General features: G+C 48.8%; 1 protein-coding gene across 1 annotated transcript in view; it reads left to right on the top strand.

Moving 5' to 3' along the window:
• LOXHD1 (lipoxygenase homology PLAT domains 1) overlaps positions 1 to 23911 on the top strand; it is a 222387-nt gene that overhangs the window by 122013 nt on the left and 76463 nt on the right. The window contains exons 18-23 of the mRNA XM_048504316.1: positions 2932 to 3083; positions 3335 to 3586; positions 5121 to 5237; positions 9425 to 9587; positions 14711 to 14865; positions 19097 to 19306. Coding sequence (XP_048360273.1) covers positions 2932 to 3083; positions 3335 to 3586; positions 5121 to 5237; positions 9425 to 9587; positions 14711 to 14865; positions 19097 to 19306 — 1049 coding nt within the window. The remainder of the gene's footprint in view (positions 1 to 2931; positions 3084 to 3334; positions 3587 to 5120; positions 5238 to 9424; positions 9588 to 14710; positions 14866 to 19096; positions 19307 to 23911) is intronic.

The following is a 23911-nucleotide window of genomic DNA, read 5'->3' as shown; positions in this document are numbered from 1 at the left end:
CCCCCCCCCCCCCCACCCCCCCCCCCCCCCACCCCCCCCCCCCCCCACCCCCCCCCCCCCCCACCCCCCCCCCCCCCCACCCCCCCCCCCCCCCACCCCCCCCCCCCCCCACCCCCCCCCCCCCCCACCCCCCCCCCCCCCCACCCCCCCCCCCCCCCACCCCCCCCCCCCCCCACCCCCCCCCCCCCCCACCCCCCCCCCCCCCCACCCCCCCCCCCCCCCACCCCCCCCCCCCCCCACCCCCCCCCCCCCCCACCCCCCCCCCCCCCCGCCCCCCCCCCCCCCCACCCCCCCCCCCCCCCACCAGAGCAGCAGTGGCGTGGGAGGTGTGAAAGAGGCTCGATGTATCTAATCTGGATGGCCCGGGTTTGATTCCCAGCTCTCTGCCCGCCCTGAGCTGTGGAGAGCTTATCTGGGGAATTCAGATTAGCCTGTGCACTCCCCACACACACGCCAGCCTATGGGTGACCTTGGGCTAGTCCACAGCTTCTTGGAGCTCTCTCAGCCCCACCTACCTCACAGGGTGTTTTGTTGTGGGGGGGGGAGGAAGGGAAAGGAGATTGCCAGCCCCTTTGAGTCTCCTTACAGGAGAGAAAGGGGGGATATAAATCCAAACTCCTCCTCCTCCTCCCCCCTCCTCCTCCTCTTCTTTTTCTTCTTCTTTTTCTTTTCTTCTTCTTTCTACTTCTTCTTCTTTCTTCTTCTTCTTCTTCTTCTTCTCCTTCTTTCTTCTTCTTCTTCTTCTTCTTCTTCTTCTTCTTCTTCTTCTTCTTCTAAGATCTTACCATCTCAAAACTGAAGGCAGACATAACACAAAATGGAGAATAGAGGAAGAAGAAAAAGAGTAGCAGTAGTAGTAGTAGTAGTAGTAGTAGTAGTAGTAGTAGTAGTAGTAGTAGTAGTAGTAGTAGTAGTAGTTTGGATTTATATCCCCCCTTTTTCTCCTGTAAGGAGACTCAAAGGGGCTTACGGTCTCCTTTCCCTTCCCCCTTCACAACAAACACCCTGTGAAGTAGGTGGGGCTGAGAGAGCTCCGAAGAACTGTGACTCGTGCAAGGTTACCCAGCTGGCGTGTGTTGGAGTGCACAAACTAATCTGGTTCCCCAGATAAGCCTCCACAGCTCAAGTGGCAGAGCAGGGAATCAAACCCGGTTCCCCAGATTAGAGTGCACCTGCTCTTAACCACTACACCATGCTGGCTCTCAAGGTGGAAACAGGGATAAACATGGAAGGTGGAAACATTGATAAACAGTGGGGAAATGGGCATTAATTCCAGTTACAGGTACTTAGTTTGCCTCGGGGAGGAGGGATAAAGGTAGGAAGCGAAACAGAACGGCAGGCCAAGGAAAGCGAGATGCCATTTTCTGTCACTTGAGAGAATCTGCAATCTGAAGTTTAATAGACCTTGAAAACAATGCTGGGAGACCAAATCACCCAGAGCCGTGAATTGTCTTTCCTTTTTCCATTTAGTGGCTTTACTGCTTTGTATTCTGCAGATGGCGTCCTAAAAGCATTTTGAAAACCGTTATCAGCGACACTTCTGGGAGGTGATTTGCCGGCAGCACGCAAAGCTGTGTAATAAATACACAATTCGGGCTGGGTTGAGTTTGAGGGGTTGTTTTTTTTTAGGGGGAGGGTAGGTTTATGTCATTGCCTGTCTTGAGAGTCACGTGGCATTTCGTTTCTATGTATAGAAGAAGTTCCAGCTATTGCTTTGCGATGGGCAGAGGAGGGAGAATAATTTCCTTCCTGTGTGGTTAGAGTGTTCTCAGATAAACGGAGGAGATTTTAAATACTTCCTCCTCTCCGGCCATTGACTGAGGCTGTGCTACTCAGAACACTGAATAAAAGGCACCCTGAATTAAAAAAGGGCTTGCTTCCGAGCAGACCTCTTTAGGATTGCTTTCTAAGAGCATCATCTCAGCCGTTCAAGAGACAATGGAAGAAGAATCTGTCTTTGACTTGGAATTAATTTCTTGGAGCTGGGTGCCAGATGGATCTACTCCAGATGCAATTTTTAAAATTTTTTTATTAAAAGTATAAGCATCGTTACAAAGATTCAGTAGTCTTGCATATCAACATTGCTCCATTGCCATTAACCTTAAAAAAAATTAAAAATGTAGTTAGAAGAAAAAGGTGAATAGGTCAAAACGTCCGTTCCTTGTGCGAGAAATCTCATTTAACCTTCTAGTTCCGTAGATATACATCTATTATAACAAAATTATATTGTATCTTTCATGTAAATTATTCTCCAGTCAGATAAACATAAAACAATATTTCTTGTAACATTTTCCATTTTTGAGATTATTATGGTTATATTATATTTTGGCTCTTTCCTCAAGCCTTTTCTAGACTTCCTATTATTGTCATTTATATCTCTTTAGATTATTTCTCAGAGCGTGCATATATACTCTAAACACTAAAAATGTCCCTCTAGGCGGGACTTCACAAGAGGGGCAAATTTTTGATCGCCACTGCAGGTGGAAAATTCGATAGCGAAACATCTCAACCTGCTGCCTATCACGCAATGCTCCGGCATCACCCAGAGACAGCAGGAGAAAAGACTCCATCTTGCAACAAAATTAGAAATGAAACTTCATTTAGAACATTCCCTTGCTGGTGGGAATGCTGGGCAATGGGACATTTCCTCAGTGGAGACGCGAACACTGCTTGTCCAGAAATAATATGGATGAAAGAAGAAGAAGAGGAGGAGGAGGAGTTTGGATTTATATCCCACCTTTCTCTCCTGGAAGGAGACTCAAGGTGGCTTACAAGCTCCTTTCCCTTCCTCTCCCCACAATAGACACTTTGTGAGGTAGGTACGACTGAGAGAGTTCTGAGAGAACTGTGACTGGCCCAAGGTCTCTGTGGCATTCCCCCTGCCCCTCCTGCGGCCCGGGCTGGCAAACCGTCCCTCCATCCCTAACCGAGGTGATGTGCCCCTCGTCAGTGGCCCCGGTCTTTGGGGCCCGCACTGCCAGCTGCCGCAACCACAGGGTGGCCGCCAAGGGAGGAGGGAGGAGGACCCTCCTCCCGCTCACCTGAGGCTTGCCTACACGAGGCTGGGGTCGACAGCCCCGCGGGTGCAGAGCCAACTAACCCCTTGAGCAGCCTCCCTTTCCTCCTTCACTCCCTTTCGCTCCTCTGTGTCCCTTCCGCTCTCACTCTCTCCTCTCGCCCCAACTTCTCTGTTCTCTCGCCTCCTTTCCTTCTCCCTCCCTCTCTCTCCCAGTCTTTGCCCCACGCCTGTCCCTTCTGCTCCCGGCCCCTGCAACTCCCTCCCTTGACCCGTTGCGACCAGCCTCGCGCTCCCGTCTCCCTCTCCCTTAAATAGTTTTCCCCCGTGATTGAGGCTGTTCCCGGCCTCGTTTGCGGCCCGGCTGCCGGCCGCCGGCTGATTCTCCAGCCGCAGCTGCGTTGCGGTCCCGCCGGCCGTTGCCGGCTCAACAAGCCGCAGCTGCGGCGTACCGGGGCCGCCTCCCGCCCGGCCTGCCTCCTCGCCGGCGCTCTCCTCTACGAGCCAGCCGCTGCTGGGTCCCGCCGCCGGCCTCCCGCCGGCCCCGCCTCCCGGCTGGGCGAGTCCAGGGTGAGCAGTCGCGGCAGTCGCGGCGACCCCCGGACAGTCTCACTTAGCAGGCTTCATGTGGAGGAGCGTGGAAACAAATTCAGTTCACCACATAAGAGTCTGCTGCTCAGTGGAGGAGTGGGGAATCAAACCCCATATTAGAATCCACCTGTTTTTAACCACTACACCCTGCTGGCTCTCTGCCAAATGCCTTTTCCCCCTTGAATGCCTGGATCGGCCCAGTGGATTTTGTCAGGTTTTCATCCCTTGCGTACATCCTGGTGGCCAAGTTCACGAGTTTCAGCGGCTCTAGCCAAGTTCTCAACTAGTCAAGCAGAAACGTGCTTCTGGGTTTGTGACACCTTAATAACCTCTGAGGAGCCGCGTGGCGTAGTGGTTAAGTGCTTGCACTGCCACTCACACGGTCAGGAGTTCGAGCCCCCTGTGGGTCAGATATCCTGGCAGCTGGCTCATGGTCAACTCAACCATCCATCCATTCCTTGGTCGGTAAATATGGATGAAAGGCGCCTCCTGCTTGCTCACAGGGGGCGCCTTTCAAGAACACATTCAACCTGTGTTGTGCCGCCTGCATTGGCTCCCAGTTGAATTCCAAATCATCTTCAAGGTGTGGGTGTTGACCTTTAAGGCCTTACGCGGCCTGGGACCCTCGTACCTTCGGGACCGCATTATTCCATATGTCCCAGTTCAACCTCTGCGCTTGGCAGAGGCCAATTTACTGGAAGTCCCTGGCCCCTCAATGATGCGGTTGGCCTCTACTCAGGCCAGGGCCTTTATGGCTCTGGCGCCGGCCTGGTGTAACACTCTCCCTCCAGCTGTCCAGGCCCTGCGGGACCTTGGTGAGTTCCGCAGGGCCTGTCAGACGGAGCTGTTCCGCCGGGACTTTGGTGAGACCAGCCACTGAGGGTGCCCCCTGCCCCTGCCTCTGCCCCTCCTCTTTGCCCCATATGGGTCCCTTATACTATTGGGACCCATCATATATATATATATTTCTGGGGAGGTTTTAAGCAAGGGTTTCGTGGGACGCTGTATTAGGAATTAGCTGTTGTTTTAATTGTATTTATGGCAATAATTTTGTGATGGTTTTATGTATGATGTTTTAATGCTGTACACCGCCCTGAGCCCCTCGGGGATAGGGCAGTATATTAAATTAAACTAATAATGATGATGATGATGATGATGATGATGATGATGATGATGATGATGATGATGATGATGATGATGATGATGATGATAATAAATGAGTACCTAGCACTTAGCTAGGGGTTAAAGAATAGCCGGGGAAAGCAAAGGCAGACTACACCATACAAATGGCTTGTCTATGAAATCACTGCTTGCAGTGGTACCCCAAAGTCAGACACGACTGAAAAGGGAAACTTTACCTTTACCTTAATAACATCTGCCTGTGTTTGATCCCATGAAGAAAGAAGAGACGAAAGCGGGGAATGACCAACGGGTTTGAAGGGACTGAGAAAATGACGCTCACTGTGTCACATTCCCTCCCCTCTTCCCTTAATTCTTTCTTTTTAAATTTCAGCTGGAGGACATTGGAGACATCACTGAAAAGATTCGTATTGGGCATGATAATTCGGGGATCAATCCGGGGTGGCATCTGGATAGAGTAGAAGTCCGCAGGCTTCTACCCAATGGAAAGGTGAGTGTGGAGGTAGACTTTTGTTCCCCTGAATTCACTCCGCCAGAAGCAGGTCTGGGTTGTTTTGCTTGGTGAAGCACAGGTGAGAACCAGGGACTTGTGCAGAACCACAGCTAAGGGAATAGACTGAGGTCCCTTTCACGCATGCCGAATAATGCCCTTTCAATCCATTCAATGCCCTTTGCAACTGTGCGGAATAGCAAAATCCAATTGGAAACAGTTGTGAAAGTGGATTTAAAAGGCATTATTCTGCACATGCGGACGGGGCCTGAAAGGCGTAAAGTTCCCAGTGCACATCTTAAATCTGCCAAGAGCTCACTACGAGATCTTAGGTCCAGGGCCGTATTATCCATGCGGAAGGGGCCCCAGTGTGGCAAACACTTGCAAATACCAACACTCTTTCTTCTTCTTCTTCTTCTTCTTCTTCTTCTTCTTCTTCTTCTTCTTCTTCTTCTTCTTCTTCTTCTTCTTCTTCTTCTTCTTCTTCTTCTTCTTCTTCTCCTCCTCCTCCTCCTCCTCCTCCTCCTCCTCCTCCTCCTCCTCCTCCTCCTCCTCCTCCTCCTCCTCCTCCTCCTCCTTCTTCTTTTCCTTCTTCTTTTCCTTTTCCTTTTCCTTCTCCTCCTCCTCCTTCTCCTTCTTCTCCTCCTCCTCCTTCTCCTTCTCCTCCTCCTCCTCCTCCTCCTTCTTCTTCTCCTTCTTCTTTTCCTTCTTTTCCTTCTCCTTCTCCTTCTCCTTCTTCTCCTTCTCCTTCTCCTTCTTCTCCTCCTCCTCCTCCTCCTCCTCCTCCTCCTCCTCCTCCTCCTCCTCCTCCTCCTCCTTGGAGGCACAAACCTCTGGCAGAATCTGGAGTCCAGAGGGTCTACCTAGGAACAATGGTTGGACTGGAGACCATAGTGTGGGAGAGCTGTGAGAGGTAGATTCTGTTTAATCCGCTGCTTCTGGCTTATGTTGATTAGCGTCAGCACTCTGGACAGCTCCCTTGGCCAAAGGGCTTTCTGTTTCCCTTCCTGCTTAGTGTTTATGAGTGGCAAACCAGCTCTTTGCAACCCAAAAGAGGAGCAGGCGCCGTGTGCCTTTAGGAGCTCAGCAAGTCTCGTGACATCCTTGCTGAGCTTTTGGATTTGGGCAAATACCAGGAAGTGGAAGAGAAGCTGAGCAGCGCACGATCGTGCCGCTATCCCCCAAAGGATGTTACGGCCTGCCACAGGATAGCAACGTGCTGCCAACCCTTCCGAAAGCCCTGCTACCTGATTAGACTGTTAAGGAGCACCTAGATGTGTCTGCGCTCCTGGAGGGTGGGGAGAAACGAGGTCAGACTAAATTGGCAGCCGTTGGGCAGGCCAAGCTGAATTCACTGCAGAGAGTTAAAGGCATGCTGATGCTTGCCAATTACGCCTCCTAATTGTGTTTCATCCTCTGTGCTGGATGTTGAAAGGAAGGGCAGGCGAATCAGGGCACTTGAGTTCCCTCATCATGCAGATGAGAACAGGAATGGTACTGGATGGCAAAGCTGTGATTCTGACCTTTCGCAATATGAACTGTTGATGGATGAGGGTATTTATTATTTGTACCGTCAGAGGCTTTCACGGCCAAAATCAATGGGCCGTTGCGGTTTCTCTGGGCTGTGTGGCCACTGTCTGGTAGTTCTTGCTCCTAACGTTTCACCTTCATCTATGACTGGTGTCGTAGCGCCATAGAGAGAAGCACAACTTACCATGACTTGTCTCTGAAGACGCCAGCCATCAACGCCGGTGAAACATTAGGAGCAAAACTACCAGACCATGGCCACAATAGTCTCTATTTATTATTTATTTACATTTTTATTGAGAAGAAGAAGAGGAGGAGTTTGGATTTATATCCCCCCTTTCTCAAAGGGGCTTACAATCTCCGTTTCCCTACCTTCCCCACAGCAAACTCCCTGTGAGGCAGGTGGGGCTGAGAGAGCTCCGAAGAACTGTGACTAGCCCAAGGTTTCCCAGCTGGCATGTGGTGGCGTGCACAAGCTAATCTGGTTCCCCAGATAAGCCTCCACAGCTCAAGTGGCACAGCAGGGAATCAAACCCAGTTGTCCAGATTGGAGGTCACCTGCTCTTAACCACTACACCATTTAAACCCTGCTTTTCTGTCCACTGGGGACACAAAGCCGCTTAAAGCATTTCATCCTCACAACAAGCCTGTGAGGTAGGCTAGGCAGAGATACAGTGACTGGGACAAGGTCACCCAGCAAGCTTCCTTTGGAGAACAACATGGATTGCATCCAGCAAGTTATTTTGCAAAAACTACCAGGCCACAGCCACAGTAGCTGCTATTTAATGTTTATTTACATTTTTAAATTAATACCCTGCATTTCTAACTGCTGGGGACACAAAGCAGCTTATATCATTTCATTCTCACAACAAGCCTGTGAGGTAGGCAGAGATAGAGAGACTGGGACGAGGTCACCAGCGAGCTTCCTTTGCTGAGCAAAACTGGACTGCTTGCAATAGGTTGTGCTGCTTGATTTGAGATTATATCCTAGGGCGGAAGGGGGAGGCAGAGGGAGGAAGGAGGCAGGGGGGTAGGCAGGCCTTGACAGAGGCGTAGCTACAGGGGGGACATCTGGGGCAGCTCGCCCCAGGTGTCGCCATTGCTCCTTTGAGTCTCCTTACAAGAGAGAAAGGGGGGATATAAATCCAAACTCCTCCTCCTCCTCCTCCTCCTCTTCTTCTTCTTCTTCTTCTTCTTCTTCTTCTTCTTCTTCTTCTTCTTCTTCTTCTTCTTCTTCTTCTTCTTCTTCTTCTTCTTCTTCTTCTTCTTCTTCTTCTTCTTCTTCTTCTTCTTCTTCTTCTTCTTCTTCTTCCATGCAGTTCCCCCTCCTTTCATCACTTTTGACCAGCATCTGGTCATGGCTCACCCAGCCGGGGAATATGGGGAGGAGAAGGGGCCTGACATCTGGTCAAGGCCTGCCTACTTGCCCCGGGGTGAAAGAGAGGGTGAGGGAGAGAGCCCATTATCTGGTTAAGACCCACCCACCCTGGGGGAGCGGGAGCAGAAGGGAGGGGAGGGGGACCCATCATCTGGTCATGGTCCAGGGTTGTGTTATTGACTTCATTCTTATGACTGCTTTGGACTGTTTTGCTATATAAATACTTTAAATAAATAAATGTGTTCTAGGCCATAGCCTCTCCAAACCCACCAACAACTGGATTAAATATATATATAGTATATAGGTTTGTGTAGTTAAAGAGCCTATCCATCTTGAGAAACATGTAGGGATTGAGTAGGCGTGTGTGCACATGTGAAGTGCCATCAAGTTGCTTCTGACTTGTAGGGTCCCTATGAATTGTAGGGTCCCCTTCCCCTCCCTTGCATGCGACCCTTTACTCCCTCCCTCCCCTTCCCTTGCATGCCACCCTTCCCTCCCCTCCCTCTCCCTCTGCTAGGGTATGTGGGTCATGTCCAGATGTCGGGCCCCCTCCCCCTCTTTTGCATGCCACTCCTTACTCCTTCCCCCCTTCCCTTGCATGCCATTCCTCCCTCTCCCTCTGCTAGGGTGGGTGGCCCATGTCCAGTTGCCGGGCCCTTCCCCTTCCCTTGCATGTTTCTACTCTTTCCCCTCCCTCTCCCTCTGCTAATGGTGGGTGGGCCATGCCCAGATGCTGGGCCCCCTCCCACTCCCTTGCATGCCACCCCTCCCTCCCTCCCTCCCTCCCCTTCCCTTGCACACCACCCCTCCCCCTCCCTTCATTAGGGTGGGTGGGCCATGTCCAGATGCCGTCAAGTTGCTTCTGGCTTGTATGAATTATAGGGTCCCCTCCCTTGCATGAATTATAGGGTCCCCTCCCTTGCATGCCACCCTTTACTCCCCCTCCCTCCCCTCCCTGTCCCTCTGCTAGGGTGTGTGGCTGGGCCTCTCCCCCTCCCTTGCATGCTCCAACACTTAGGGTCCCCCTCCCCTCCCCCTCCCTCGCATGCCTCCAAAATGTCCCATAGTGGGGAATCAAACCTTGTTCTCCAGATTAGAATCCAAAATGTCCCATAGCAGGATCTGAAAAATAACTACAGTCAAATGTTTTAAATTAAATAAATAAACTGAGTCCAAGCAAGCTGTCCCCGCTAACAGAATTTCACCTCATAATCTAATTCAGTGCCACATGCAGATATTGTTCTGGTGCTAAAAAAGCTCATTTGTTTCCCGTTCGCGCCAGGGTTCTGAAAAACACACCTTTCCATGCGACAGATGGTTGTCCTCATCTGACGAGGATGGTGAGATCTTGAGGGAACTGGTCCCGTCCGAAATCTTTACCGAGAAACTCCTGAAAGACGGGACGCTCAAGCGGATCAATGAAGAAGTGGAAGACGCCCTGGAACGTACGTCGTTTTCAGCTGAAGTCCCGATACGGGCATCTTTCTGGGAGGAGTCACGTGGCAATGATTGAGGCTGGTAGGCGGAGCCAGAAATGTTACTTCTCCCTGCTGGTGGGCTGTGAACCTGCCCTCAGGAGTGCTGGGGAACACTGGAGCACCTTCCTTATGAGGAGAGGCTGCAGCGTTTGGGACTCTAGTTTGGAGAGGAGACGTCTGAGGGGGGATATGATTGAAGTCTATAAAATTATGCATGGGGTAGAAAAGGTTGACAGAGAGAAATTTTTCTCTCTTTCTCACAATACTAGAACCAGGGGGCATTCATTGAAAATGCTGGGGGGAAGAATTAGGACTAATCAAAGGAAACACTTCTTCAACATAACGTGTGATTGGTGTTTGGAACCAATATGCTGCAATAGAGGAGGTGGTGATGGCCACTCACCTGGATAGCTTTAAAAGGGGCTGGACAGATTTATGGAGGAGAAGTCGATCTCTGGCTACCAATCATGATCCTCTTTGATCTGAGATTGCAAATGCCTTAGCAGACCAGGTGCTCGGGAGCAACAGCCGCAGAAGGCCATTGCTTTCACCTCCTGCATGTGAGCTCCCAAAGGCACCTGGTGGGCCACTGCGAGTAGCAGAGTGCTGGACTAGATGGACTCTGGTCTGATCCAGCTGACTTGTTCTTATGTTCTTATGTCCTTTTTCCTGTTCACAATCCATGTTGCTTTTGCGCCTTCACATGGAGACTTCTTTTAAAAAGTTTTTTCCAGCTACTCATGTGTAGCTACACAAGCATACAGAAATGAGCCCCCACAGCCATGCCAATTGTCCCACAATACGATCAGCTGCACCTGCGTAGCTGTGCATGTGCAACACGCGAAATAAAAGAGAATTAAAAAGGGCCTCCGTGCAATAGGAGGGAACTGGCAGGTGGATTCTCCCTGACCGTGGATGGAGCAGTGGGTGGGTGGGGAAGTAAAGCGCCCCCTGCCTGTCCGTTCACACAGGAGTGGCTCCAACCCGGGATTTTTCAAAAGGATCACTTGTTTAGTGATTTTCAAAAATCCCAGGTTGAGAGAAATGAAATGAGGCAGACTCATTTTTTGGGGCGGGACCTGTGCAAAGTCCCCTCCTAAGGTTGATTCCCCACTGCAGAGTTGACTAGATTCGACCCAGTTCCCTGAAAAGGAACTGACCTAGGTCGACTCCATTGTTACACCACACAGCAGCCGAGTTTGTCCCACCAGGGCTGAGCTCAGAGGGCGGGATCACCTCCGCACCTCTTCTGCTCTTTCTTCCTGATTGGCTGTCGTGTTACCATGGGAACGTGAACGTGCATCCCTTTTTTTACGTAACAGCAACATAGCCACAAACCAGTGCTCTATGTAGCTAAAAGCAGCTTGTAAACGTGTGTTGTTTATACATGGCCATCATTTGCTATACAAGTAGAAGGATTTTTTTTTAGCATGCGCGCTTTTCCCAATCGTAAAGTCTTTCATTCTGGAGTAATGCCCAAAAACACTGAACTCAGGATTATTGACTGGAGGGAACAGTTCCTCGATGATTCCCCACTTTACCTGCTCCGTTCTCACCTGAGTTCGACCTAGGTTCGCTGAAGAAGTTGTACCTCCCTGATGGAGTCGGAATTCGACAGTTTGAGGGGGTGAAGCTGGGACGGAACCGTGTCAAACTGAGTGGCTGTGGGGAATATTTAAGTCAAACCTAGGTTGAACCTAGGTCAAACCTGCCAGTGGGGAATCGACTTAAAACAGTTGATATGGCTTCCGACACCCTTTACGTTTGTTCTGTGCAGAATCGACCACCGTGGCTAGCAGCTGCTGTTTGAGAACACATGTACCCATCAGGAATCCGCAATTCACTGACTGTGTTTTCCATCGCAAACCCCAGCTTATTGATGTAAAATGTGCATAACAGCCCCTGCAATTTGGATTAAACCATGCAAATAAATGGAAAAACGGTATCAAGGGCAGGGCCTTCCAAATCTCAGCGTGAATGGCTTCTATAAACAAGTGCTTACGGAACGTGTTAAAACCCAACCAAATATTGAACAAAGAGCTTCCACAACAGAATCCTCTTTGCTGGCAATTTTTCTTTGGGACACAGCGCTCATTGGGACACAGTTGTGTTTACTTTTAAAGTTCTTCTCGATGATTTCAAGGCTGCCCTTTTGGGAAACGAGCAAGTGCTCGAAGGCATTAAACCCTCAAAAGTGGATGTGCTTAGCTTTGTTTCTTGCATCGAAGGGATGTTGCTGTAATTTAGAGACGATTGAGGGAAGCCAGCTCACAAGCGCCCGATGAATCTCATCAGGCGAACCTTGTTTCTCCAATAATAACCAAAAAAATGCACAACGTTTGAGATGGTTCCTCCCCCCACAAACACTTATGGGAGCAGAGAATTGCAAATAGAAGAAGAAGAAGAGTTCTTCTCGCCTCACAACAAACACCCTGTGAGGTGGGTGGGGCTGAGAGAGCTCCGAGAAGCTGTGACTAGCCCAAGGTCACCCAGCTGGCGTGTGTGGGAGTGCCCAGGCTAATCTGAATTCCCCAGATAAGCCTCCACAGCTCAGGCGGCAGAGCTGGGAATCAAACCCGGTCCCTCCAGATTAGATACATGAGCTCTTAACCTCCTACACTACTGCTGCTCCAATAGAGTGGGTGAAAGATGTAGAGTGGGCGAAAGATGTATTAGTCTTGCCAGTTTCCATTTTGGTGATAGTTCATGTGATTTGCATGTGGAAAGGGATCTTCTGCTAAAGGATCACGGGAGGAAGGACAGAGAAAGGGAGACCCACCCTGGAGAAATCCTGTGACTGTCCAGCAGACAAGCTAGGCTAGGTGGGGTCTTGATGCTCTCAGGCAGACGTTAGTCAACAATAGCCAAGCCCATTAGCACCTCCTGGTGTTGCAGCTGAATTATGCAACCCCATAACGTTTCAAGGCAAGAGACAAAGGTGGTTTGCAATTGCCTGCCTCTGTGTGGTTCTCCATTCAAGTACTAACCAGGGCTAACCTACTTAGCTTCACAGATCTGATGAGATCAGACTAGCGTAGTGTAGTGGTTCAGAGCAGATGCACTCCAATCTGGAGAACCAGGTTTGATTCCCTGCTGTGCCACTTGAGCTGTGGAGGCTTATATGGGGAACCAGATTAGCTTGTGCACTCCCACACATGCCAGCTGGGTGGCCTTGGGCTAGTCACAGTTCTTCTGCGCTCTCTCTCAGCTTCACCTACCTTACTGGGTGTTTGTTGCGAGGGGGGAAGGGAAAGGAGATTGTAAGCCCCTTTGAGTCTCCTTACAGGAGAGAAGGGGGGGAATGAATCCAAAATAAATCCAAAGGAGCAGCAGTGGCGTAGGAGGTTAAGAGCTTGTGTATCTAATCTGGAGGAACCGGGTTTGATTCCCAGCTCTGCCGCCTGAGCTGTGGAGGCTTATCTGGGGAATTCAGATTAGCCTGTGCACTCCCACACACGCCAGCTGGGTGACCTTGGAGCTGAGTCAAGCAGCTTCTCGAGGAGCTCTCTCAGCCCCACCTACCTCACAGGGTGTTTGTTGTGAGGGGAAGTGGGCAAGGAGATTGCTTCCACTGCCCCTTTGAGTCTCCTGCAGCAGAGAAAGGGGGGATATAAATCCAAACTCCACTCCTCCTCTCCTCCTCCTCCTCCTCCTCCTCCTCCTCCTCCTCCTCCTCCTCCTCCTCCTCCTCCTCCTCCTCCTCCTCTTCTTCTTCTTCTTCTTCTTCTTCTTCTTCTTCTTCTTCTTCTTCTTCTTCTTCTTCTTCTTCTTCTTCTTCTTCTTCTTCTTCTTCACAGTACTTAACAGGGCTGCCTACACGTCGTGCCCAGTGGCCCAGACCAGCCTAGATGTGTGTGGAAAATCACTCCCCCACGATGAACTCTGTGCACGCGTGCCCACAGAGAGGGCTCTGAGTGCCACCTCTGGCACCCATGCCATAGGTTCGCCACCACTGGCACCCATGCCATAGGTTCGCCACCACTGGACTATGCCATCCTGCCTTCCTTCACTGTCAACATACTGTGTGTGTACAAAGCGCCGTCAAGTTGCAGCTGACTTACGGCAACCCCAGCCAGGGGCTTTCAAGGCCAGTGAGAAGCAGAGGTGGTTTGCCGTTGCCATCCTCTGCAGAGCCTTCCTTGGTGGTCCTCCTTCCATGTACCAGATCCACTCATTGAAAAATAAAAAAGAGAAGAAAAGAGAGAAAATAAGAGAGTGGAAAAAAAGACTAACAAGGAGGAAAAATTAAAAAAGAGTGGGAAGCTGTTCACAGGAGCACAGCAGTTCACTCACACTGCTGAGTCAGAATTTTCATCTAAAATCCAGACCCTTCTAGTTCACCTGTCAAATTCAAGAAGCAAGAACTAAGAAAAATTTGCTCTGCAGCCAGCAAAGTAGCCCCTATCAGCAGTGTGCGGCCTGGGAGCTCTCAGAGGCTCAACCAGCTTGAAATGCCAATTAACCCTTCCTCCTCCACCACTTCCTCTTCCTCGTTAATTCCAAATGTGTCCTCAGGATCCAAAAAGTTGGGGGTTCCTGGTATAAGCCATCTCAGAAACTTTGGCTCTTTCCGCACATGCAGAATAATGCACTTTCAAACTGCTTTCAATGCTCTTTGAAGCTGTGCGGAATAGCAAAATCCACTTGCAAACAGTTGTGAAAGTGGTTTGAAAATGCATTATTCTGCGTGTGTGGAAGGGGCCTTTGATTAGCAGGCGGGGTACTGTGTTTTAAGAAAGATTAATCAGTCAATAGTTTGACATAAGGGAGTTTGATCAATGTATGCAGAAATTGGAGCTTGGACTCTAAGTAGGGCCAGCCCTTGTTAGCACTTGGATGGGAAACCAGAACCATCAAAGAAATCTAAGTTCATAGTGTGGACAGCAGACAATGGCAAACCATCCTTGAAGATCTCTTGCCTTGAAAACACCATGGGGTTGCCATAAGTCTGTTGCGGCTTGACAAAAAACAAAACATACAGAAAAGGGTTTCAAATTAAATAAAGGTGGTAGCCCCCCAACTCCACCTCTGTAAATGTGTCAATTAATCCTGGTTTGTTGTTGCTGTGTTTGTTGTTGTTTTTGGTACAGTTTGTACATACAATATTATCGTTTACACGGGAGATATTTTTGGTTGCGGAACGGATGCCAATGTGTTCTTGACCATTTACGGAGACCTGGGAGACACAGGCGAGAGACAACTGAGCAGCTCTTCTAACTACATGAACAAGTTTGAAAGAGCACACGTACGTAACTGTTGGAATTCAAGGATCTTGGCCCCTTAAGAACCAATCAGATTCTAGATCAGAGGTATCCAACTCTGGCGCTTCAGATGTTCATGGACTACAATTCCCCATTGGTCATGCCAGCAGGGGCTAATGGGAATTGTAGTCCATGAACATCTGAAGTGCCAGAGTTGGACATTCCTATTCTAGATCCAGTGGTTTAGTAGAGTGCACAAGGGTATCGTGTGCACAGCGGAATCTCATCTAACCTGTGTGTGTGTCAGGAACAAATAGCTCGGAGCCGTTTTCCTATTCAAGTGTCAGAATCCCCAAAACTGAAACAAACTCATGTATAAGAACAGCAGTTTATTGAGTATTGAGGATCTTCTCTGGTCATGCCAGAACTGAGGTTTGCCCGTGCAAAACCCAGTAATTAAAACAGCTTGCACCCCCCCTCCCTCCTGGGAAAGCGCGCCCAAAAGGAACTGTGAAAGAAGTAACAGTGCGATGGCCAGGCTCTGACCTTGAGCAGCACCTGGTATAGTATAACATCATATTAGAGACAGCTGAAAGTCACTGGGGTGCTGTGTGGATCTGAGATCCTCTGAATCAGATCCTCTAAAGATGCCAGCCACAGATGCAGGCGAAACGTCAGGAGAGAATGCTGCTAGAACACGGCCATACAGCCCGGAAACCACACAGCACCCCAGTGATTCTGGCCGTGAAAGCCTTCGACAATAAGTTGAAAGTCAGTTAGAAATGCCATTAACCCATTCCACCGCCCCCCAGCATACAGAAAGCAGCAATAGCAAAATCCCCATATAACAGGCCTCCTGACATTCCGCTCCCTCTAGGTCCCTCCCCCCCCCCGGCTTGCTTGGGCAGGCTTGATGAAAAGCTTTGACTAGGCGGGGGGGGGGGTCTTTAACATTCTCAGCAAATATACTAGGTTTATTGTAGGAGCTCCACTTGTAGGTAGGACAGAGGAAATAGAGTTTCTTTATCTGGTCTGACTAAATAATGATGTAGGGAGATATAGGACCTGCCTCCTACCCTCATGGCAAGATGGAGAAATGAGCACGGTTGTGAGAGGTGGCGGGAGAAGAAGCAGGAAGGAAGTTCAGGGACAGTGTCAGAGCAGTAGAGAAAGGATGTCCACTTCCTTGACCCCTCTGTCTCTCTGACTCTCTAGTCAAGCCCCCTCTGAAGTCTAAGACTAAGAGACAGCACAAGTTCTTCACTTCCAACAAATACGTTGCTGATAGCAGCTTCCCCCGCCCCCAAGTGGGGATTCTTAATGAGGTTGCTAACTCTGGATTCGCATGCTCTTGGAGGCGGAGCCTAAGGGTGAGCCTCAGCAAGCTATAATATCGCATGGTCCATCCTCTAAAGCAGAATGGATTGTTTATTTTATTATTTATTCATTTATTATTAGATTTTTTTATACCGCCCTCCCCCAGAGGGCTCAGGGCGGTGTAGAAATAAATATATGCAGACAGGGAAAAGTTAAAAACCAGTACAAATATAATACTAGCCCTGTCTCCCTATTAAAACCAATGACAATGATACAGTCAGCATCCGAGAACTAAAACCGACCCCCCTTGGGGAACCCCAAAAGGTCCCCCCCCCAAATGGGTCTGGAGATCCACTGTAATTCTGGGAGATCTCTAGGTTCACCTGGAGGTTTAACAACCCAGTTTTGTAAACTGAGTGAGAGACAATAAGAGATTTCTGCTTCCTGTTTAGTGGTGGAAAATACCAGGGGCCCATGTGGAAGGACCAGTTGAGCAATTTGGCCACCATAGATGAATGATCATATAGTTATGGTTGGGGGGTAATGGGGGGGGGGGTGGCATAAGAAGCAGGGGGCCCACTATCCTGGTAGATGAGGGTGGTGTTATTTATTTGGATCATGTATTTGGGCGTCTTAGTTGATAGTTCCATGGGAATGTCAACTCAATGCATGGCAGCTGTGAAAAATGCAAACTCTATGCTGGGGATAATTAGAAAAGGAATTGATAAGAAAACAGCAAAGATTTGTCATGCCCTTATATATAGCAGTGGTGCGACCGCACTTGGAGGACTGTGTTCAGTTCGGGTCGCCACATCTCAAAAAGGATATCGAAGAGATAGAAAAAGGGCAGAGAAGGGCAACAAGGATGATTGAGGGACTGGAGCACCTTCCTTATGAGGAGAGGTTGCAGCGTTTGGGACTCTTTAGTTTGGAGAGGAGACGTCTGAGGGGGGATATGATTGAAGTCTATAAAATTATGCATGGGATCGAAAATATTGACAGAGAGAAATTTTTCTCTCTTTCTCACAATACTAGAACCAGGGGACATTCATTGAAAATGCTGGGGGGAAATTAGGACTAATAAAAGGAAACACTTCTTCACACAACGTGTGATTGGTGTTTGGAATATGCTGCCACAGGAGGTGGTGATGGCCACTAACCTGGATAGCTTTAAAAAGGGCTTGGACAGATTTATGGAGGAGAAGTCGATCTATGGCTACCAATCTTGATCCTCCTTGATCTCAGATTGCAAATGCCTCAGCAGACCAGGTGCTCAAGAGCAGCAGCAGCAGAAGGCCATTGCTTTCACCTCCTGCACGTGAGCTCCAAAAGGCACCTGGTGGGCCACTGCGAGTAGCAGAGTGCTGGACTAGATGGACTCTGGTCTGATCCAGCAGGCTAGTTCTTATGTTCTTATGTTCTTATTTATTTGGTATCATTTAAATGCCATTTTGCTCAAGATGGCTTCCAATGTAAAAAAATCGGCTTCCAATCTAAATACGATGGAGTGACACAGAAGAATAGTCAATATTAAAACAAGCCACAAAAATAAGACAGAGGCATAAAAACGGCATCAAATAACGACCCGCAGCTTAAAATGATAACCGTATGACAGTCTATGCTGGTTAGAAGTGAACCATAAAAGCAGACTAAAAAAGGTTGCAGCCCTTAGTTAAAATGACATTTTGCCACATTGAAGAAAAAGAAGAGAAGAAGAGTTTGAATTTATATCCCCTATTTCTCTCCTGTAAGGAGACTCAAAGGGGCTGACAATCTCCTTTCCCTCCCCCGCTCCACAACAAGCGTCCTGTGAGGTGGGTGGGGCTGAGAGAGCTTCGAAGAACTGTGACTAGCCCAAGGTCACCCAGCCGGCGTGTGTTGGGGTGCACAAACTAATCCGGTTCACAACTCAAGGGGCAGAGTGGGGAATGAAACCCGGTTCTCCAGATTACAGAGCACCTGCTCTTAACCACTCCACCACGCTGGCTCCTTGAGGTCCCTCCCCTCCCCAAACCCCGCCTACTTTAGGCCCAACTCTCAACATTTGCAGGTATTTCCCAACCCTGAGCTTGCAGCAATATTCTGGAGCCGTTTAAATGTAAGAATATAACTATATAACTAACTGGAATGTAGCTATTTATTTTAATCTGAATAGTGTCTTATTAATGTCATTTAGTTTAGAATTTTTGGTCCATGTCTACTTTGCTTTACTAGATGTTTTTCCTCCCTTGGACATTTCAGTTTATGACAACCTTAAATTATATGGGCAGTGAAGAATTGGCCGGTGAAGCTTCTTTGCCAAGGGTCTGGGATTTTGCTAAGGAGGTTAAGAACTCGTGTATGTAATCTGGAGGAACCGGGTTTGATTCCCAGCTCTGCCGCCTGAGCTGTGGAGGCTTATCTGGTGAACTAGATAAGCCTGTGCACTCCCACACACGCCAGCTGGGTGACCTTGGGCTAGTCACAGCTTCTCGGAGCTCTCTCAGCCCCACCCAGGGTGTTTGTTGTGAGGGGGGGAAGGGCAAGGAGATTGTAAGCCCCTTTGAGTCTCCTGCAGGAGAGAAAGGGGGGATATAAATCCAAACTCCTCCTCCTCCTCCTCCTCCTCACTGCAGGTGTACAAGCCCCTTGAGAAACCATTGGGGATGCCAGTCTTCAGGTGGGGTATGGAGATCTTCCAGAATTACTACTCATCTCCAGACTAGAGGGATCAGTTCCCATTGAGAGAATGGCTGTTTTGGATGATCATTGTCATTCAAAAAAGGGCCAGAGGACCCCCAAGATCAGTCCTCACCCCGATACAAGATGCTTCGCAGTAGGAACAGGAATTTCAGGGAGCAACTGCAGAAGTGGCAGGGTTCGTAGACAGGGCTGTTTTTATATTACTACATGTTTGGCTGGCTTAGCAACGGTAACACTGAAGAGAGAGACCAGCTATTTTTTCTCCATCCCCTACAGGAAGACATGTTCAAACTGCAGGCCGTGGACCTCGGTACGGTGTTCAAGATCCTGATTCGCCACGACAACAGCATGCCGCGCCCCGACTGGTACCTGGACAGGGTCGAGGTCGTGAACGAGAACACCGATGACTACTTTCTGTTTATGTGCGAGCGCTGGCTGTCGACGAAGAAAGAGGATGGCAAGATTGAGCGGATCCTTTATGAAAAAGTAAATCGGAACGGGGTTGCGTGCAGCCGCCGTGGCTTCGTCGCATCGTCTCGGGCTCTGGAATGGATTCACAATTGAATTGCATATTCATTCCCGTCCTTTGTTTTGGAGGCTGTGGTTCAGGGGTAGAGCACATGCTGTACTTTTAGAAGGTCCCACATTCATTCCCTGAGTATCTCCAGCTAAAAAGGAGATATTGGATAAGAGAAGAAGAGAAAAGTTTTGGACGTATATCCAGTGGTGGGATCCAAAATTTTTAGTAACAGGTTCCCATGGTGGTGGGATTCAAACAGTGGCGTAGCGCCAATGGGGCTGGGTGGGGCACAACGGGGGCGTGGCTGGGCATTCTGGGGGTGGGACATTAATAATTTCTCAGCTACTGTTAAAAACTCTTACTGTAAAAAAGTTCCCAATTTCCAGCTGATATCTTTCTGTCCATAATTTAAACTCATTTTAGCAAGTCCTATCGTCTGCTGCCAACAGAAACAACTACTTCTCCTCTAATTGACTGCCTTACAAATACTTAATACTTTCAAATACTTAATTTTGTTTCTAGAAATCAAAAGAAGGATACTTTCCTTAAACAAGGAACCTTACCATATTTCTAAAACATGTTTTTAAAACAGCCCAACAGGGAGAATTATCCCGTTTTCTACCTTCGCTAACCAGCCACATAGGAAACAACAGGACTTTATGATTTTTGGACTTAATGGAATTTCTAACGGAAAAGCCGTCCCAATTAGTAACCCCCTCTCGGCACACACAAATAATTAGTAACCCACTCTCGGGAACTGGTGAGAACCTGCTGGATCCCACCTCTGCGTATATCCCCTCCTGTTAGGAGACTCAAGGTGGCTTACAAACTCCTTTCCCTTCCTCCCACCACAACAGACACCTTGTGAGGTGGGGCTGAGAGAGTTCTGAGAGAACTGGGACTAGCCCAAGGTCACTCGGCAGGAATATAGGAGTGCGGAAACACATCTGGTTCACCAGATAAGCCTCTGCCACTCAGGTGGAAAAGTGGGGAATCAAACCCTGTTCTCCAGATTAGAATCCACCTGCTCTTAACCACTAAACCATGCTGGCTCTCAGCAGGTAAGAGCTTTCTTTGCCTGAGGTCTTTGCCAGCTGCTGCCAGTCTGAGTTGGTAATATTGAGCCCAGGGGACCCACGATCTTGACTGACGCCAGGCAACAATGTTCCCTATAAGCCGCGTGGCTACACTGCTGCACAGACAGGGTATTGGTGCCACGCAGTTCGGGCAGCTGCCGGAAGGGGAGCTCCTGCAGGCAGCTCAGTTCCACACAGAAGTTAAAGGGACCGTTGCTGAGAATCCTTCATATGTTCCCCTGTGTCAATCCAGTTAAGCAGCTTCGTTTTTTAAGCAAAGGGCTTTCAGGCTTTGATGTGTATAGTTAGTGTAAACAGGCCCACTTTGCCATTACATGGGACATTATAATCAGTGCATAATTGCAGCCAGCTAACCCACTCGAGTAACTTCTTATGCAGCTATAAATTGTGTGAACAGTCGGGGTGACAACTTCAGGTTGTGAAATCCCCGGAGATTTGTGGGTGGAGCCTGAGAAGAGGAGGGACATCAGCGGGGTACCGTGCCACGCCCACCCTCCGAAACGGCCATTTTCTCCTGGGAACTGGAAATCTCTGTCCCTGGAAATCAGCCGTAATCCCAGATCTCTAGGTCCCACCTGAAGGCTGGCAACCAAACTGGCAATTCCCAATATTCCCCCTCCTTCGCATGTCATTTGCTCCCCTGCCCTTTCCGAACAGCAGAGCGAATTTCCAGCAGCAAAGTGAGGTCTAGGCGTGTGTCGGCAATGATGCATCAGCACCACTTCTGGTGTTCACTGGACATGACGTCATCGCATCGGTGGTTGGTTATTTATTTATTTATTTATTTATTTATTTATTTAAATTTATAGGCCGCCTCACCCCCGAAGGGCTTGAGGCGGCTCACAACACGGCTGTTTCTAACAGCAAATTAATACAACATAAAAGTTAACCCATTAAAACTCAGCAGCAATTAATATCAATAAATAAATTACAACAAGATTGTGTAGAACACATATACACAGGTGCCCGATCTAAAGGCCAGAAAAGAAAGAAAAAGAAGAAGGAAGGGGAGGAGATAGGCAGGGTAATGTGGACCCTCTGGGCAAAAGCTCTGTGATAAAAATGGCTTCCACCATAGCGTTTTTGCCCAACTACCTGAGTGTCCACGTGTAACCTCAGCTTGTGGGCTCTGTGGGGCAGAACCTGGAATGAGTTTGCAACAACAATTTTTAAAAACAACAAAATGGTTTACTTTCTTAACACATAACATATAACATCAACATTTAACATCACATTTCAAGGTCCTGTTCAGGTTGCATTTTCAAGCCCTTATATTTACAGTCTACTGATACTGCCAAGTCCAATTCTTCTTTGCAAGTGGGTTGGCTCCTGAAGACTCCAAGGGCTTGATGAACAGGATACAACATGATGAAGGTTTCCAGGAGAACTCTCACCCATTACAACCACAAAAGAAACCCTGAAACAATAAACTCCAACATTTACAACATAGCAAAAATAAACAACTACCTTCCCAGTAGTTCCCAACAATATTGCAGTTTACCTTAACAAGGTGTTAAGGGCTTATAGAAATCAAGGTCCGAGTCTGGTAGCCTTGTCTCCTCCAACTACATGAGGTCTGCTGCAGCCTCTTGCTGCTTTGAGTCTCCACCCCTTACTGGGTCAACCCATTCTGAGCATGGGGGTTACATCCACACATCATCCACAATGTGATGACATCATTTCCTGTGTGCACCAGAAGTGACCACACTGGCAACCGGGGCCTAGACCTCAGTTTGCTGCTTGCGAGCTCCCCCACTGGTTGCTAGGGGTATCTGGCAACTCTATCTGTAGCTTCTAGGAGGGGGAAAAAAGCAAGCTCGTACAATCCACAGCCGCTAAAAGTGTAGCTAATTAACATTCAAAGGATGCGGATTCATTAACAGGATCAAAATTAATAGGTGGCGCCTGCCCTTTTACCCTGCCAGGGCCCGTACTGTGGGTGACTGGAGCTCGTTGTCTTTGCCAGGGCTTGTTCAACAAGGCGGGACAATGTTTTAATTGCACATGTGCGCCTGAAACGATTACATATTAACATCGGGGCAAGCGGAGATTCCCGGGGGACAGGCTTCATGGGTTTCATCTAACACATGGTGTGGCTGCAAAGAGCTCTGGTGGGATCAGGCTGACTTAGCCGCTATTATTAATTCCTTTTAAGGAGGCAAAACTAATTAGGTTGAACAAAAAACAATTTCCGCAAACGTGCAGTGGGATTTTTTTTGCATTTCGGCACGCCATTCCGGCAGCCCGAATCTCCTCTCTGATCATTTTTATGACTGTTTTCCCTTCTTATACCACTCTGCCCTTTCTGCGGAGCTCTTCAGAATTCTTGGTTCTTTGATCCTTACGACCCCCTTTGAAGGGTGTTCGATTCAAAGAGATACTTATTATCAGAGATGTGGAAGCCACATCTAGCGCAGGGGTGGGCAATTATTTTTTCCATGGGGCCGTATAAGAAACAGAAAATATTGTGGAGGGCTGGGCCAAAAGACAGTGGGACGAGGCGCTTTTGAAAGCCCCACAGAAGCCGGCAGCCAAGGCAACCGGCTTCTGCGGGGCTTTCAAAGGCGCCTCGCTCCCCAGCAAGGCAGGGGGGCCAGTCAGGGTCATCCGGCGGGCCAGATGTGGCCCCCGGGCCGTATAATGCCCAGGTCTGATCTAGCGGGAAAAAAGAGGGCCAGAGATACCTTCAGTTGCTTTATATAAAGGTTTACTAATTGAAAAGGGGTTGGGTTACATGGAATAAAACAAATAAACGCTGTGCTGCTCTGTTACATATTTATAGTGCTAACTATACACTTAAGACTACATCTTGCTCTTCCTTCCTGCTTCTCTCTGTCCGTGGGGTCTTCTCTGCTGAAACAAAGGAAACAAGTTAACTTTATACCTTCTGGTGTATGTGCTCACTAACGTGTAAGCAATGGCTATCTGACTGACCAATAGGTCATCAATAGGTCAGCTCATTACAATATCACCTCAGCATCCTGTTTGCATACAGACTGTTAACCCTTTTATGACTGAGACTCCTTCCACATGGGCTAATCACAGTATAAAACCCGTTTTGTGGGGGAAGTTCACACAGATGCCGCTCAGTTGAATCTTACCCCTCCTCCAAGTAGCCAAAAACAGGGTGCATGTGTGTGGGGAGTAGTTAATCCCATCAGGTGTTCACAGTGTACTGTCTCCTCCAGTTTCACTGGGATGAGTTTTGACTTCTCCCCTGCCAGAACTCTCTCCTGGTGGCTATTCCACCTGTCATCGTCATCCTCAGTAGTAGTAGTAGTAGCAGCAGCAGAAGCAGCAACAGCAGTAGTGGGAGTAGTGGAAGTAAGCATGGCAGCAGTAGTAAGCTACACAGGATCAACCTGGGTTAGTACTTAGATGGGAAACCATCGAGGAAGCCCAAAATTGGGTTGGCAACTCTAGTCCCATTTTTAGTGTGTTTCTATTTAGGAGAATAATAATAATAATTTAAAA

Source organism: Sphaerodactylus townsendi, linkage group LG07, assembly GCF_021028975.2.
Source record: "Sphaerodactylus townsendi isolate TG3544 linkage group LG07, MPM_Stown_v2.3, whole genome shotgun sequence".
NCBI classification, from domain to species: Eukaryota; Metazoa; Chordata; class Lepidosauria; order Squamata; family Sphaerodactylidae; genus Sphaerodactylus; species Sphaerodactylus townsendi.
The sequence above is the reverse complement of the archived record's forward strand: the minus strand, read 5'-3'. Positions and strand labels throughout refer to the sequence as shown.